The sequence below is a fragment of the Protopterus annectens genome, chromosome 12.part0 (assembly GCF_019279795.1).
Source record: "Protopterus annectens isolate FY-2018-M chromosome 12.part0, PAN1.0, whole genome shotgun sequence".
Classification (NCBI taxonomy): domain Eukaryota; kingdom Metazoa; phylum Chordata; order Ceratodontiformes; family Protopteridae; genus Protopterus; species Protopterus annectens.
Window position 1 is genome coordinate 1,520,999,563 of NC_056746.1, and position 18,561 is coordinate 1,521,018,123.

Consider the following 18,561-nt stretch of genomic DNA (forward strand, 5'->3'; position numbering starts at 1 on the left):
CACACGTGTGTGTATGTATGTGTGTGTGTGTAGTCAAATAAATTAACTAGTACTATCTTACCTCCTTAACTTTAAAAGTTATCAGTGTTGTTCACATAATGTTCAACATGATATAATAAAAAGCACAGAAGCTACAGTATTCTAGTGTTTCCATTCAGGAAGACATGTACTTGCTGTGTTTTCTACATAATGCAATACCTCAGTAATTTCTTTCTATAGCAACGCCCTTGAATGGGGGTGGAGTGGGATTCAGAGCATGTTTATGTGAACAGCAAATAGCCTTCAACAAATTTGTTTTCTCATTCACACTTACATTGAGCTGAGATGTTCAAGCAGGTCAAGGGAAACACAGCATATCAGAAATACAGAAGAGAACACAAAATGGCCTTTAACAAGTCTGCTTTCCATTCACACTACCACATAAGCAGAGATGCTTAAGCACATCAAGGGAAACACAGAATGTTAGAACTACAGAAGAGAGCACAAAGTGTTTTGTTTTTTGTTCTCTACCACGTCTCACAGTAACAATGCACAGGATTATTACCTTCCCATTAAAGCTTAAGGGATCACTTTTAATAATTCATACTTTCTGTTCTGGAAAGCTCACACGAATAGGGCTGGCTCACTTAATTCTTTACTCAACACCCTAAACTTCCAGTAAGCACAATTAATGACATGCTAAGGCAGAACTACTCCATGGAACCATTTAACACTAATTCACACTCCAATGACACATGATTGTTTTATCATTTGGCCTTTCTTGCAGTTTCTACCTTATTCTTTAATGCTGTCATTACCTTTGTGTAGTAAATTAGTTTACATCTTCTCATGGGATGCAAACCTTTGAACAGAAAATTACTAAAACACTGAGTTTAGTAATTTAAAGGCCTAGGCATACATAATCTTCTACGCAATTATCATCTGTTTACCTTTCTACTGTAAAAGGCTAGCACAAATAAGATTCAACATCTCATTTTCTCTTAGGTACTGCTGCAAAAATTACTTGTTGCTAAAGATTATGATGATATGGGGAACAGGGTCAGAGTTAATGGGACTAGAAATACACAGGGGCAGTAAACAGGTTATGGAACTGGGCTGGGAATGCAGTCTACCTTGGACAAGGGTTTTATTAAGAAATAAAAAGAGAATAATATAGCTATAAATGGAGTGGACTAACATTTATGGAAAAAGATTGGACCCACAAGATGTAGGAGGGAGGAGGAGATGAGAGTAGGAGGAGGCACAAGCTAAAAAAAAGTAGGAGCTGGAACAAAGGTTTATTTAAGTACATGCAGCAGGAAGAAGGAAATGAGGAGCAGGGACACAGACATGACCAGGCTAAGCAAAGATGAGAGTGAGATCTCAGAAGAGTAAGAACATATAGGGGTATTAAACGAACAATTTGTCTTTGTTATTAAAAAGAGAGATGTGTTATGCTGAGATGGAGGAACAGAAGTGTGGCTAGACAACAAGATAGAAAGGGAACAGTCTACAAAGGAACTAACTTTTTTAAAGGAGAATGGAAGCACAGGGGTAAGATGGGCTTCCTCCTAAGGTCCTCAGAAATCTGAACAGTGTACTGGCTGACTACTTGACAGATCTTCTATAATTCACTTACCAGTGCAAAAGTGCCTGAGGACTGGAAAACAACAAGTGTGGTGTCCCTGTACTGGAGGAAGCAGGGCTACAGGGTTATTATCTGGCAGTGACAGGGAAAATAATAGAGTGAATTCTGGGAGAAAGGCTGCGTGGTTTCTTACAGGGCAAGTATCTCCAGGTAATAATTCACATGGCTCCATGTACAGAGAAAGCTGTCTGATAACCCCGATTCAGCTGTATGAGTGGAATACAGGAGGACTTGAAAGCACAACGCAAGTACATTCTACCTGGATTTCGCACAGGCCTTTGACTGACTCTCACATGAATGGTTGCCAGGAAAACTGGAAGAACATGTGTATGGGAGAATCAAGGCTAAGGGACTGAACAACTGAATAAACAAAGGGTTAAATAAAGTGTGTTGTGGTGAGAGGGGCAATATCAGGAATAAGGAAATTGAGAAGTGGAGTAAAAGAGAGGTCAGTATTTGGTCCAGTATTCTTCAGAGAGTTAATTTCAAACATATCTGAAGGAATACAGTATGATCTGCTGCTTCACTGATGACATAATGGTGCAGTAATGAAGGATAGATGGGACAGACAAAGCAGAGATTTGAGAAAGGTGTACAGGTGGGATGAAAGGTGGGAGTACAGATAAATGCAATGTACTGTACCTAACCCACAGTAATATTGGTGTGAAGCATCAGCTGGGAGACTGGAACAGTAGGCAAGACAGCAGAAAAAGAATTTGCTGGTGTTTACCTCACTTCTTAGACTGGTTTATCTATAGCAGAATAAAAGGGTAGTGGCAGCATCAGAAAAAAAAAAACTGGTGAACTGGTGTGCATCCTCAAAGATCTAGATAACAGAAGCAAAGAGGTAATATTTCCACTGTTCCAAGCCCTGGTCAGTAAATCCCTATCAGAAATGCAATAATAAGAGTCAAAACAGCCAACAGCTCAAAAAATAGACTGTAATAACAGCCAAGTCTAAAACTTACCTTTATAATATCAAGTATTCTTGTGTGGGGGGGGGGAGGCTTCACTTTCCTGTACCACCCAACAAGATAGAGTGTGGCCTTCATACCTAAATTACTTATACTTACTAATCTGGAGACTGCTGTACCACATAGGAGTAATATTTGAAGATACCCCAAGCCTGCAGTTAGTAAATATTCCACACTGCTGTACCTCACAGTAGTAAGAATACTCAAAGATACCTCAGTTATGGAATTAGTAAATATTCCACAATTTACAATCATATTTTTGCAGTTCCAAGTATCATAATTACTGCCCTCAAACATTCACCAACCACCCTGATTAGACCATACACTAAGTACTGTGTACAAGTCCAGAGGCCATACAAGGAGAGGGATAGTAGGTTGCTAGTAGTAGTCCAGAGGAAAGCCATAAAAAGGTACATAGGGTAGGGGAGGAAGGAGATGATATCAGACTAAATGGACTACAGAACAGATGGCATTAATTGAATCCATAAACACATTCAAGATGGTGGACAGGTTGAAAAGGGTGAGGAGGAAGACAGGAATGGAGAAGAAACAGAATGTTGAGATACTTAAATAGCAGACTAGATAGACATTCATTTACTCTCACATTCTGTCATCAATAAAGTGTAATGTAATGACTGAACAACAAAGGACAAAGAATGGAAGCTCTAGGATCCTTAATACAAAGTAACAAAGCCACAGTCTTTCTCTCAGAAAAAAAAAATATAAAGGTGGACTGAAATTACCCACTCACATATCAAGCTTGTTCTGGGCCACTCTCTTCCGAGTTCCATGTCCAAACTGTAGCACTTCTTTCATCCAGATGTCCGGTTCTAGGGTCTGAATCCTCGCTTCTCTCTGCATCTTACCATCTTTTCTTAATGAAAATCTCCCATGAGCTCCTAGAAAAAAGGAAACTGTCTCAGGATACAACACCAGTGTTATAAATTCATACAACCTATTAACTGTTCCATCCATAAGCAATGAACAACCCTCACCTGGGAAACCAACCCAGGTCATATGGCCAAATAAATACATACAACACAAATTTGCTTAACTTTAAAATATCCATATCAACCCCAGCTTCTTTGCCAAAATAACCACCATATAAATCCAAAGTAAGTTTGAGAAATCAGCAACACAGTCCGAAAACAGTCAAATAACACTGTTTATTTCACTGTTTTAAGCGATTTTCGTCAGCCTGATAGCAAACTTCTTCAGAAACAGTTACAGCAGTAAAAAAACCTTCCTTTTAACTAAAACAGGTGATCAACATTCACCAATTGCATTACTACTTTCTGCTTGAACAAGCATAATTTAAAATTAAAGTGAAGACTACTAATAACCAGAAACAGAACATCAAGATAAGTAGACACATTTAAAAATATAAACACATCAACAACAACAGCCACAAGATACATATATAAAACCATTGAAAGTTATTTTAAGTAATTCAACCATTACCTTAAGAATATGTGTTTGACAAAGAATGACTCATCTCTGCAAGCTCTTTAGTTTAAGGATGCTACTAACTGAGCATGAGTCATTCAACCCAGGAAAATTGTAGGCATTCAGCCTCACCTGCCAAGTTAATTCCAGTTCTTCAAGTTTGAGTGGTCTAGGGCCACCCCTACTGTCATACTTGGCTTGATCGATAATAATACATTTAAACGCATGTTCTTTATTAGAAATAATATGCTTAGCCAATGTGTTCTCTAGTTTACATTTATTAATAGTGTATTGGTGTTCATAAATTCTGTCACGGAGCCTCCGCTCCGTCTTTCCTATATAGAAAGCAGGACAGAATGTGCACCTAGCCAAGTAAACTACAAAAGATGAAATACAATCGAGTCTACCTTTCAATTTATAAGTTAAACATTAACCTTAAACGAATTGGTGACTTCAACAAATTTACAGTAGCTACAGTTCTGACATTTATTCATCCCAGTATTGGCTTTATATATGTATCTTGTGGCTGTTGTTGTTGATGTGTTTATATTTTTAAATGTGTCGACTTATCTTGATGTTCTATTTCTGGTTATTAGTAGTCTTCACTTTAATTTTAAATTATGCTTGTTCAAGCAGAAAGTAGTAATGCAATTGGTGAATGTTGATCACCTGTTTTAGTTAAAAGGAAGTTTTTTTTACTGCTGTAACTGTTTCTGAAGAAGTTTGCTATCAGGCTGATGAAAAGTGCTTAAAACAGTGGAATAAACAGTGTTATTTGACTGTTTTCGGACTGTGTTGCTGATTTCTTGAACCTGTTTTGGATTCATTTAGTTTTTCTGCCTTGTTTGTGTTCCCAAAATAACCACCATGGTGGATCTTTTTGTCTCCTGCTGTCTTTGTTCAGCTGCCTTAGTCATTTATTGACTAATTTTTTCAATTAGTAACTTAATTATGTGTGATTACATAATGTTCCATCTGTGTTGTCGATCTTCATTCATTTTTGACTGACAGGTTCGACTTGGCCATTGTACATTGCTTACACCAGCCAAAAAACTCTCGAGCTAAGGCTCTACCCACAATACCCCTTTTTCCATTATCTCAGATCGAGTTTGCAGAGTAGAAGAGAAAATACAGAAGCCCTGACTATGGTATAACCCTATAGCATCCCAGGACTAGGTCCGATCCTCCAAAAGTCTCTTGGAGGGGGAAGGAGGGTGGGATGTCAAGAATGAATGAAGATCGACAACACAGATGGAACGTTATGGTAAGGACATAACTTCTTTATCTGATGTTGTCAATCTTCATTCATTCTTGACTGATGGGACTGAGTCCCCAGCTACTTTTGAACCTGGGTGGCCCTAAGGAAGGATGAGTACCATAGAGCCAAATGATTCTCTTCCCCTGGAGACCATGTCTAATTTGTAATGACTGATAAAGGTAAGAGGAGTAGCCCATGCTGCAGATGCACATATTTCTTCCATAGAGGCCTTGGAATGAAAGGCCGCTGTAATGCAAACAGACCTTGTAGAATGAGCCCTAACCGTAGTAGGCAGTTTGCATTTATTTTGATTGCAGACAAAGTTAACACAGTCTCTGAGTCATTTTGATAAGGTAACCTTTGAAACAGGTCTGCCCAATTTGGGCCCTGAAAAGGACAGAAATAACTGGTCTGTTTTTCTGTAAGATTTCGTTCTGTCCAAGTAAAAACGTAATTGCCTGTGGACATCCAGCAGATGCAAAGAGTATTCACCTTTGTTTGAGAAATTTAGAAAGAAAACTGGCAAGTCTATAGACTGGTTAATATTAGATTCTGATATCACTTTGGTGAGGAAGGACGGGTTGGTTCTTAGCGAGATTCTCTCCCTGTGAAAAATGATGTAGGGATGTTTCATGCATAAAGACTGTAACTTCAAAATTCTTCTAGCAGACATGACAGCTACTAGGAAGACTGTTTTCCAAGACAAAAACTTGAGGTCGCAAGTAGCTGCTGGCTGAAATGGCTGTCGAACTAGCCTTTGTAAGACTAGGGTCAAATCCCATGGCAATACAGGATCTTTAAATGGAGGTTTGAAATGTAAAGCGACTTTAAGAAAGATTTTGCATAAATGGTGAGGCATCAAGGAACGATCATCAAGTCTGTCATGAAAATTAGAAATAGCGGCTAAATGAACCTTAATTGTGGAAGTAGGGACTCCCGATTTAAATAAGGTCACTAAATATTCCAGGACCTTATCAACTGGAGCTGAGAAGAGGTCTATGTTATTTGTCCACGACCAAATCGAAAATCATTTCCATTTGCTTTGGTAAAGCTTTCTGGTGGAAGGTTTATGGGAAGCCAGAAGAATCCTTTGTACCGAAGAGGATAAGCTATTTTTCCTGGCAAATATTGGAATTTGAGATACCAAGCCATCAGCCTGAGATTTTGGAAAAGTACAGTTTTGTACCTACCATAAATGTAGATGTTCGAAGATCCACATTGCTGCAGTCCTTACATATGGGTAGTCCGCTGTCCTCGGTCGGCCCGAATACCAAAGTATAAGGCTGACGTCGGTCAAGGCGCTTAAAACTGACATCAGGACGTCAGGGTACAAAAGCGCATGACCAACGTCATATCCTCAGTCTTTTCTTGCCCCAGATGTCAGAAGGCCCTAAAAAGAAAGGCCAAAACCAAAAGACAGCAAAAAACCAACCAACCACCCCTGCACTAATCCTATTTACAATATTTACAATATTCACAACCCAAACCACACAACCGCCTCTAACTACAGAGGGGAAGGAGGGAGGGTAAATTGGACTGCAGCAATGTGGATCTTGAACATCTACATTTATGGTAGGTACAAAACTGTACTATGTTCTTCATCTCACATTGCTGCAGTCCTTACATATGGGTAGAATCCCAAAGCAGAGGTAAGGGAGGATGGCAAAACTATAAAGCATTAGGAGCTGCCAAAATGCCCTGTAAAATTGCAGTGGCAAAACCAGCCCTAGATTTAGAGTAAAGTGGAAGGTGGTAATGCTTAGAGAAAGTATGCACTGAACTCCAAGTAGCTGCCTCCAAAATATCTTTAGTTGCCACCCCCCTTAAAAAAGCTGTAGAAGTGGCAGTAGCCCTAGTGGAATGAGGCCTAATCCCAGCTGGAATCTCCTTACCATGATGGGAATAACAGAAAGCAATACAAAACCCAATCCACTTAGAAATAGTTTGTTTTGAAACAGGCTTGCCCTGAGAACCCAAAGCAAATGAAACAAATAACTGCTGAGACTGCCTGAACCCTTTAGTTCTGCTCAAATAATATCGCAACTGCCTGTGTATATCCAAAGTGTGCAAAATCTTTTCCCCTTTATTTTGGGGGTTTGCATAAAAAGTAGGCAAATGAATAGTTTGGTTTAAAGCCACACTAGAAACCACTTTAGGCATAAAGGAAGGATTAGTATGTAAAGATACCCTATCCTTATGGAAAATTAAGAAAGGCTCAACCGCCATAAGGGCCTGTAATTCAGAAACCCTTCTCGCAGAGGTAATGGCCAACAAAAAAGCAGTCTTCCATGATAAATATTTCAACTCAGCAGTAGCTGCAGGCTCAAAAGGTTGTAGAGTGAGTTTCTCCAACACAAAATTGAGATCCCAAGCAGGAGTAGGAGCTCTACGTGGGGGTCTTATATTCTTTGCCCCTCTAAGGAATTGTTTAAACAAAGGATGAGAAAACAATGGTGGGTCACAGTCATAGTGAGCAGAAATTGCTGCAGCATGAACCTTAATAGAGGAGAAGGACAAACCTTTGTCCAGTAACTCAGTAAGATATTGAAGAGCCACAGTTAAATTAGGCTTAGAAACATCAAATTCCTTTGCTGTACTCCAAAATAAAAATCTCCTCCATTTATCTGCGTACACTTTCCTTGTACTAGGCCTTCTGGCCTCCAAAATAACATTCAAAACTTGCTGTGGAAGCTGAGACCCTCCAGGGTTTAAAACAGAATATGCCAGGCTGTTAGATGTAGAGAGTGAAGTTTGACATTGAGTAAATGACTGTTCTCCTGAGACAGCAGGTGTGGAATCGAAGGCAAAGGCCATGGAGGCTCCCGTACCAGACTTCTCAGTAATGGGTACCAGTGCTGTCGAGGCCAATCTGGAGCTATTAAAATCATCTTTGGCTTGTCCTGTCTGACCTTCAGGAGTACCTTTGGGAGGAGAGGCAGAGGTGGAAAGGCATACACATGAAGATTGCTCCAATTGAATGAGAGAGCATCCACTTTCCAAGCTGTGGGATGAAACCTTTTGTGCAAAACTTTGGCAGCTGGTAGTTTAGTGGAGAAGCGAACAGATCTATGTCTGGAGTTCCCCATAACACTGTCAATTTCTGAAACACATGAGGATCCAATTTCCACTCGTGGGGATCCATAATTTGTCTGCTCAACACATCTGCTAAGGAGTTCTGTGCTCGGCAGAAACCTTGCCTGAAGATTTAGCTGTAAACTGAGAGCAGTCTCCCACAAAATCATTGCTTGTCTGCATAGAGGATAAGAATCGTTCCCCTTGCTTGTTGATGTACCACATGACAGTTGTGTTGTCTGTTAGAACCAACACCTGCCCTGGAAGAAGTAAATCCTTGAAAGCTATTAATGCAAATTGGACTGCTAACATCTCCTTCAAGTTGATATGTAGATGTTGAAGTCTGGCAGGCCACGTGTCTTGTACCCACTTTCCATTTAGATGAGCTCCCCAAGCTTTGTCTGAGGCATCTGTCGTTAGAATCTGACTCGCCTCTGGCCGGGTCACAGAGAGTCCTTGTTTAGGTGACATTCCTGAGCCCACCACAAAAATTCCTTTTGAATGCAAGGTATTATCTGAATGACAGTGTCCATATCTTGGCAGTGCTGTGTCCATACATTTTGAGATACCATTGTAGCTTCCTCATATGCAGTTTGGCATTGGGAAGCACCAGAATACAAGATGCCATGAACCCCAAGGCTTGAAGGACTGTCCTTGCAGACAGCCTGGACTGATGAGACAATTGATGGAAGTAAAGAGAAAGATTCTTTTGTTTGTCCGGGGTCAAAAGGCCATCTGGGATGCTGTATTCAGTCTCACACCCAGAAAGCACATGTCCTGAGAGGGTACTAGACTGGACTTTATTTCGTTCACAGAATACCCCAGGCATCTTAGCACTGCTATCACATACTGTAAATGATGAAGAAGTTCGTCCTTTCCTTGGGCCAGAATCAGGCAATCGTCCAAATAAGGATAGATCTGTATTCCTCTTAGCCTGAAGAAAGCTATCACTGGAGCCAGAACCTTCGTGAACACTCTGGGCGCAGTAGATAAGCCAAAGGGCAATGCAGAGAACTGATAATGAGAAGTCCCAGCCCAAAACGCAGATACTTTCTGCAACTGAGCCTGATAGGAACATGAAGGTAAGCCTCCTTGAGATCCAGAGTCACCATCCAGTGATCTTTGCCCAGCAGAGGTAAAAGCTGTTGTAACGTCAACATTTTGAACTTGGGAATGTCCAGATATGTGTTGAGGATAGATAAATCCAAGATTGGTCTCCACGTGTTCCCTTTCTTTGGTACTAGGAACAGGCGAGAATAAAATCCTAGGCCCACTTCTGGCAGAGGGACCGGTTGTATGGCCCCTATTTGAAGTAGCAGAGAAATTTGTTTGTGAGCCTCTAGTCTTTGCTGAGGAGGAACGTCCGGCATGCCTTTGAAAGGAGGCAAGGTATGGAAATAAAACTTGTAACCTCGGTGTATGATATCCAATACCCATTTGTCTTGGGTAATCAAATTCAATTTTCCTTGAAGAGTGCCAACCTTCCTCCCAAAGGAGCTGCCAGGCAAGAAGGATCTGGCAGCTGAAAAGGTAGGTCATTGGGCCTGTTTACGAAAGGACTGGCCCCTGCCCTCACCGAAGATTGTGCAGGTGAACTCCTGTTCTAGGTCTGAAAGAACTCTGAGCTCTGCCCCTACCACGTCTAGATCTACCCCTAGACTGAGAATCATAAGAAGGATACGTCCACCCCTTAGCAGGCCAATTCCTACTAAACTTTGGAGGCTGTACTTGCAAAAATCTTTAACAGCCTGCATGGACTTAGCCTTGTCTTCCATTTTCTTCAAGACTGACTCCACAGGTGAACCAAACAACACATCAGACTGTAAAGGAGCATCCAAAATCCTTGTCTTAACATGGTCAGATAAATTCTGATCCCTCAGCCATGCGTGCCTGCGAAGAACTGAACCAGTGGCAGCCACCCTAGGCGAGGCCTGTACAGCATCAAAACCACATTGTAAAGAATGCTTACCCACCTGCTCTGAAACATGCACCAAATCTTGTAACTCTTTACACTCAATGCCTTCCGCCAGAGCATCCACCTTAGACTTCAATTGAGAAAGAAGATAGTTTTGATATTTCAACATATGAAACTGGCAATTCAAAGCCCTCATAGCTAGGGTAGAAGATGTATAGACTTTCTTTCCCCATCTATCCAAAGCTCTGGCCTCTTTATCTGGAGGAACCGGATTTTTTACAACAGAGGCCTTGACACCCTTAGGTCCCTGACTAACAGTTTCTGGGTCCGCCCTAGGACTCTTATAAAGATATTTATGAGCCTCAGGCACCCTGTAATACCTATCCGGTTTAACAGGAGCAGGAGGCAGAGAATCAGGATTAAGTGAAGCCTCTGCAAACACATCTTCCACAACATCCAGAACAGGAGGTATAGCCAAGGGCCTATGCTGGGGCAAAAGCAAAAATTCCTAAGCCTTTTCCTGGAATCAGAGAAGTCCTGACCTTCCCACTTAAAATGTTCCCTCATGGAATGAAGAGTCTCTGAAAAAGAAAAATCCTCTGGAGGAGAAGCACAAGGAGTCGAATCATCTGCATCAGAATCAGAATAAGGAGAGTACTCCTGCAAGTCTTCAGCCGAAGACTCAGAAACATCCGAAGCCTGCTCAAAACTCCCCAACTCTGGCTCCACCCTAGGCCTCTTATCAGGAGGGCAAAGAACCTCTAATCAGAGTAATCAAATCTTCTGCCATTTTAAGCATGTGCTTCTTGGGCACAGACCCTGCTGCACTAGGAGTGACACCAACAGAAGCTAAACCTGGCCTGCCTCTGGGAGAAGCCTTGGAAACAGAAGGAGAGGGCCTAACCACCCTAGGAAGGGAGGGAGTACAGTAACTTGGAAGCCCCTTCAGCCTGACCTGCCTCCTGAGAGGCCACATCCTGCAATATCAAAGTCTCCCCTGGGACTCCAGAGAAGCCTCCGTCAGAACCACGGTTCCACTGGCGCCTCTAAAGAACCGACATCCGGAGCACGACTCTTCTTGCCTGGGTTTAACTGCTTTGTCTTTGCGCTTCTTGAAGAAGCGGGCGGAGAATCCGGCGGCATATTATAATTGCACCGCTTCCCGAAGACCAGCCTAGCACAATCTAACCTTCGCTTAATAGTGCGCTTATTGAACCTAGCACAAAAGCGACACCCAACAACGTTGTGCTCAGGCCCCAAACAAGGAATACACAAAGAATGATAATCCCTATGCGGTATCTGTTTCCCACAAGAAATACAGTTATTCACTTTTTCTGACATCCGGTAAAACACTGAGGCAAGAAAAAAACAAAATATTCCCCAACGGGGTACTTAGCCAACTTTGATTCGGTCTGAAACTCCGAACTCGAAAAATTTCAGAACATGACGGCACTTGCAACGCTGCTTCTGCATCGGACCATGCGGCAAAAAAGACTGAGGATATGACGTCGGTCATGCGCTTTTGTACCCTGACGTCCTGATGTCAGTTTTAAGCGCCTTGACCGACGTCAGCCTTATACTTTGGTATTCGGGCCGACCGAGGACAGCGGACTACCCATATGTAAGGACTGCAGCAATGTGAGATGAAGAACATCTGGGATGCACCAAGCCCTGAGGGTGAGACAGCAGGTCCAGAGCCAGGTCCAGAATCCGAGGGCGGTGAACCAGATAAGGCCAAAGAAAGGGGAACCAGGCTTGGCAGGGCCAATAGGATGCAATGAGAATTACTCTGCTTCTCAACCTTTGGCCTTTCCTCAAAAACTGGGGAATCAGTGGGACGGGGGAAAGGCACAAAGAAGTCCCGGGGGCCAATTGAGGAGAAGTGCATCTCTCGGGGACTCCCCCGGAGGAGGAATTAGAGCAAAGTAGCTGCTGCATTTGTTCTTTATCGGAGAGGCAAACAAGCTGCAGCACGGCTGGCCCCACTGATAAAATATCTTCATCGCCATGTTGTGGTTGAGAGACCAGTCGTGAGGCAGAAGAATGCATCTGCTCAACTTATCCGCAATCAGGTTGGATTTCCCCGGGAAATGCATTGCTACCAAAAAGCAGCTGGAAGCAGTAGCCCATTGTCAAATTCTTAGGGCTTCCCGATATGGTGGGTAAGATCTGGTTCCTCCCTGTTTGTGGATATACCAGACCACTGACATGTTGTTTGATTGAATTGCATTTGTCCCCGACGGAAGGACAGACTGGAATGCTTGAAACACTTAAAGCACTGCCCTCAATTATAGGATACTGATGTGCAGATTGGCCTCTTGCAGGGACCAAGTGCCTTGGACAGTCTTTCCTAGATAATGCCCCCCCATATCATCTGGGAAGCGGCTGTGGTCACTATGGCCTTGAGCGGAGGGGGAGGAAATTTGCGACCCCACAGAATTTCTTCTAGCTTCATCCACCAAGATAAATTCTTTGTGCAGTGATTTGTTATTAGGTCTGGGTGAGACACCGGATGTGTTAGAATTGACCATTGTGATGCCAGGAGCCACTGAAGCAGCCTCATGTGATACCTTGTTAGGGGTACTAAGGTTACAGTTGTTGCCATGGTCCTCAGAGTTTGCAGTACCAGGCAAGCAGGAACTTTCTTTTGGGAAATGATGGCTTGAACTTGTGACCTTAGCTTCGTTAGCCTAAGGAGGGGAAGGGAGGCTATGCAGGAGATTGTATTAAGTCTCGCTCCTATGAATTCTAGATTCTGTGTGAGTCAATTGTGATTTTGACTTGTTTATTGAGATGCCTAGTGCCTCAGCGAGGTGTAGCACGAAGTCTGTGGCGTGAAACAGTTGATGCCTAGAGGGGGTGGTGAAGAGCCAGTCACCTAGATATGGAAACAATTGGAGTCCTTGCAGTCTTAAGTGAGCTGTTACAACTGCCATGCATTTGGTGAACACCCTAGGGGCTGTGGTGAGACCGAAGGGCAGTGCTCAAAATTGGTAATGACTGGGTCCTAGTAGGAAGTGGAGATATCTTCTGGAACACCTGCCATCTTTATGTGGTAATACACATCTTGAAGATCTACAGAGCACATCTAATCATCCTTCTCCAGAAAGGGAAGGATGGACTGAACCATGACCATCCAGAATTTTGTCTGTTGTACAAATTTGTTTAACTCATTCCCTCCAGCAGAGCTGTTTTGAGTGTGCACCTTTAACTCCCAGTGGGGGTGGCTTTAGCCTTCAAAAAATTAAGTTATCACCTTACAGTACTAACAAATAGTCACTGACAGAGGTCATATATCAATGCAGTTGTGTTTGCCAACATGTATGCTTCAAGATAAAATATTCTGATACCTTGTATGTACCATGGTTTTGGAATTATTAGTGCAAATTTGAACAGGCAACATTTGATGCCTAGAGGAGCAGTAGGAGGTAAGTGCAGAAACGTCTGGAGACGTCACTCGGCTGTAGGCTGAGATCCAGAATTGGCCTCCAGTTCCCTGTCCTTTTTTGGCACTAAAAAGAATCTTGAGTAAAATCTGGATCCTATTTGGTCTGGTGGGACTTCTTGGATGACTCTTTTTAGAAGCAGCTTTTGGATTTTTACCGCTGCTAGATTCCTCTAACTGGGTGGAACAATGAGGATTCACTTTCAAAGAGATTGAATGGAATATGGTAACATCTGGTGATAATTTTCTGCACCCAGGTATCTGAAGTTATCATAAGCCATGCTGATTGGTGCAATAAAAATCTTCCCCCAACTGCTTCCAAAGGTAAGTGATTGGGCCGCCTTTCAGGAGCGCTGGTAGGGTTGTCCAGAGAATGAATCCCTGGAGCCCTGATTATGCAGACCCCCTCTGCCATGGGGAGGACATCTTCCAGTAAAGTTCTCCCCTGCCCCCCCAGGAGGGGAGTACTCACCACGTGTGTCGCAAAAAGGCCCTTAGGAATCTTTGAACCACATTTTTCCACTCCTCTGATTCCTAGAATAGGACCGTTGAGGAGCGGAAAAATGGAACGCCTACAGCAGAAAGGGTCTTTTCCATCCTTCTCACACATGGCTAGTGTGTGTGTCTAACATTTGGACCAAACAACAAGGAGCCGTCAACTGGAGCGTTGATGAAGGAAGACTTGAGGTTTCTGCGAAGTCACACATGTGCATCCACGTGTGTCTCCTTATGACAATGACTGTACCCGCTGACCTAGATGTCACTTCGGCTGCATGGACGAGTTTGAAATGGACTCCAGGATGGTAAGCTGAGAGGCAATCTTGTCTCAATCCTCGTCAGATACTGCTCCTGCAAGGTTGTCTGAAAGCTCAGTTATCAGATGCCTTTGAAGTCTAGTAAAATGTGCCAAAAAGTTCAAGGACTAATAGCAAAGATCGATGATGGAAAAACCCACTTCCCAAATCTGTCCATCATCCTAGATTGTCAGTTAAGGGGATGGACAGTAGAACACTCCTCGGTGAGCTCCTTTTTGGTGGCCACCGCCACCACCATGGCATCCACTGCTAGACCCTTTGACCAATGAGGCTGATCTTCTGGGGCAGTTAAGATTTTTATCTGGCCTTCAGGGAATGAGCTCTATGGAATCAGGGCCTTCCATGCCCCCTGAACAATCTGTGTAATTAGATCGTCAGTGGGTGTGGGTCACCCAGGAAGTAGATGGGAGGGCACAAAAAGCTTGCAAAAACACAGATTCTTCAGAGGATGCTTTTGAGGGTTTCCAATCACCCCTCTGTTTTAGTATTTCTAGGATGTCTCCAAACGAGGCATCTTCAGGGGGTGACAAGGGGGAACCTTCCCCTTCATCGTAATCAGTGGCTTTGGTGACTGATTCTTCTGGAGAATCGAGATGTTTCCTCTTGCATGCCCTCTTTCGGGGTGGCTCTTCAGTGGTAAATTCTGAAGGGGGGGACCCTGAACAGGGGTGTCTTGCAGCTCTTTCGCCTGGTGTCTACACATAGTAGACTGTGACCGGTTGGGAGCCTGCTGAGGCTAAAGCTCTCTCCATGATCTGTAAGGCAGGCCCACCTGAACAGGGATGGGAGCCTGGAACTGAGAAAGACACCATTGGAACAGGGGTCACAAGCCACTCTGATGAGCTGCCATCCAGAACAGGAGCTGGGGAGGGCTAGAAACCGCCAAGGTCCCGAGAGTCAAAGATGGCACCATAGAAACAACCAGAACTGCACCAAGGGTCTCTGAATCAACAGTCAAGCCACTGTCCCATGTGTACAATGGATCCGAAGGAGCTGAAGACAACAGAGACAACCTGGTGCAGAGGTGATGTGTACCATCGGCATCAAGTTAGCTGGTACCAGGAATGCTGAACTGGAGAGCTCCAAACCTTGGAAGGAGTTTGAAGGAGGATAAACTGTGGAGTCTTTGGGCAGTAAGCTTCGGCTCTGGGAGGGAAAGAGGTCTGTGTAAGTGCGGGAACACCTCTGGCTGCCAAAAGCTGGTCTATCAATCTAACTACATGCAATTCAGATAGACTCCTGGAAGAACGGATCGACATTCCCAAAGGGGACTCAGGCCTATCCACAAAGGGGCTGGGGAGTTGACCCAAGAACAGGTCCACAGAAGGGGAATATCTAGTCCTGGGAAATATTATTTGTTCGACTTTCAACACCATTGGTTGCTGTGCAGTAGGGGAAGCCAGTACCAAATGAGAAGAGAGTGATGCTGGTGCAGAAACTACTGTCGGTGCCTAAGAGGTTGTAGGCACCAAAACAGTGGTCGGTGCAGAGGTAGTCTCTATCGGTTCCACAATTGTCAGTGCTGAAGATTTCGGTGTTGATTCTGTCAGTTTAGGTATTTTGGCCTTCGGTTCAGAGGAGGCGGATTGAACCTGCAGTTTATGAGGCTTTGTCTCATATGCCAATGGTGAGATCGGCAAAGAATGGCTTTTTCTTTTTGTGTCTGGCTTTAAGGATTTAGAAGTCTCACCTTAGAGAGGGTTTCACTGAAAGAACATTTCAACAAGCCTTTCAAGATGAGCTTGTTTCATCTCTCTGCTAAAGTTTGGGCACTAAAGCCCTGACATATTTTACATGTAATGTCCAAATGTGGGGCACCCAAACAGTACACACAAGAAATATGCCCATCTGAATTGGGCATCTTTCTGCCACAGTCCTGGCATGCTTGAAACCAGATGTCCCTTTTTGTTTCTCTGCCATATTAATTTCACACTAACACATACACAGACAGACAGAAAGAACAAGGAAAATAGAAAAAAGCTTTTTTTTTTAAAGGTCTACCAGCAATGGTATACCAGAAATACCCAAAGGGTAACAAGAGAGAAAGCAAAAAGATATCAACGATGGTATCCAAAGATTACCAACGATAAGGGAGTGAAATAGAAGTTATGTTCTTACCATAACGTTCCATGTTAGTTGTCTTCTTCTCGCCTTCTTCTTGCTGGATGGGTTCGGAGCCGACCTCGGCTCGACTGCCACTCTAAAAGCTCGAGAGTTGGTTCCACCGGCTCGAGGCTCCCCTTATATCCCACAATGCTAGGCGAGAGTTACCTCAGATCTCGTTTGTAAGCTAACCCCAGCTTATAACAGTAACAATATAACTGTAAACAGAGTCCACCTCTAACAACAGGAAGAAAGAAGGGTGACCTACATCCTGAACCAGGAAATATGCACAACAGCATATGTCTAAGAAAGAGGTGGTAGAAAGAGAGGTCACAATCACAACTCCTCTAGGTCTGTCCAGGCCAGGGGGAAGGAGGGTGGGGCCAAGAAGAAGGCGAGAAGAAGACAACTAACATGGAGCGTTATGGTAAGAACATAACTTCTATATGTTAAGTTGTCTATCTCGCCTTCATTCTTGCTGGATGGGACCGTCCCTAGCACCTTGTCCCGGGTGGCCTAACGGAACAGACTCCTGAGAACAGTGGAACCAAAGTTAGCTCTATGCCTAGAAGCTAAATCCAACTTATAATGAGAAATGAAAGTGTGAGGAGTAGCCCAAGTAGCCGCTGCACAAATGGTGTCAATAGGCAGTCTGTCTTGGAAGGCTAAAGAAGTAGCCAAAGCTCTGGTGGAATGGGCCTTAGGTTTATTAGGCAGCTTTTGGTGTCTAATTTCATATACAAGGGAAATCAAAGATGTTAGCCATCTGGATAATGATACCTTTGAAACTGAAAGTCCCTTTCTGCTTTCCGATAGGAGACAAACAGCTGATCAGATTTTCTGAATTGTTTTGTTCTATCCAAGTAGTACCTCAATTGACGGTGAACATCCAGGCAGTGTAATTTTGTTCAGACCTATTGGAGTATTCTGGAAAAAGACAGGTAGATCAATGCTTTGATTTAGATTTGGCGTCGAGACCACCTTAGGCAAAAGGACGGGTTAGTTCGTAAGGATACTCTGTCCTTATGAAACAAAAGATAAGGAGGACGACAGCTGAGTGCTTGAAGCTCTGAAACTCTTCTAGCTGATGTAATAGCTACCAGAAAAAGAGTCTTCCATGATAATAATTTTAAAGAACAGGAGACTGCAGGTTCGAAAGGGGGAAGAATCAAAGAAGCAAGAACTAAATTTAGGTCCCAAGGAGAAGGAGGATTTCTTATAGGAGGTCTGAGAAGAAAACTCCTTTCAAAAAGGCTTTGCAAAGCTTGTGGGACATTAAGGCAGATTCAGAAATACCCACATGAAAGTTAGAAATAGCTGCCAATTGAACTTTAAGTGTAGAGGAGATGAACCTGCATGGAAGAGTTCAGCTAGAAAATCAAGGACTAATTGGATGGAAGCAGTGAAAGGATCTATGTCCTTTCCTTGAGCCCAATATGTGAAGCGTTTCCACTTACTCAAATAAATCTTCCAGTGGAAGATATATGGGAAGCTATCAAAATATCTCTAACAGAGTGAGATAATTGAGGAAGCCTGGCTAAGGTTGGAACTGGAGGAACCAAGCAGTGAGGTTCAGAGAGGGGAGGGAGGCGATGAAACTGACCCGACTGATGGATCAAAAGATCTGGAACTAGGTCCAGATTCCACGGTCGCTCAAAAGAAATCGATGTAGAAAGGGAACCACACTTGTCGAGGCCAGTAAGGAGCAATGAGGATCAATGAGGCCTGCTGAGCGATAGCTTTCTGTATCACTTGAGAGATTAGTGGGAAGGGAGGAAATGCATACAGAAGTCCCGGGGCCAAATTTGGACTAGAGTGTCTCTGCTGGGTTGGCCTGGTAAAGGGAATAGAGTGAAATATTCTCTGCACTTGCTGTTTTGGGGAGTAGCAAAAGATGCAGCAAGGC

General features: G+C 43.3%; 1 protein-coding gene across 4 annotated transcripts in view; it reads right to left on the minus strand.

Annotated features, from left to right (window-relative positions):
• The window catches only part of RSAD1 (radical S-adenosyl methionine domain containing 1), a 2,083,664-nt gene that overhangs the window by 332,062 nt on the left and 1,733,041 nt on the right, over positions 1-18,561 (minus strand). For all 4 annotated transcript variants that reach the window (XM_044090484.1, XM_044090485.1, XM_044090486.1 and 1 more), the window contains one exon: positions 3,353-3,500. In XM_044090484.1, coding sequence (XP_043946419.1) covers positions 3,353-3,500 — 148 coding nt within the window. The remainder of the gene's footprint in view (positions 1-3,352; positions 3,501-18,561) is intronic.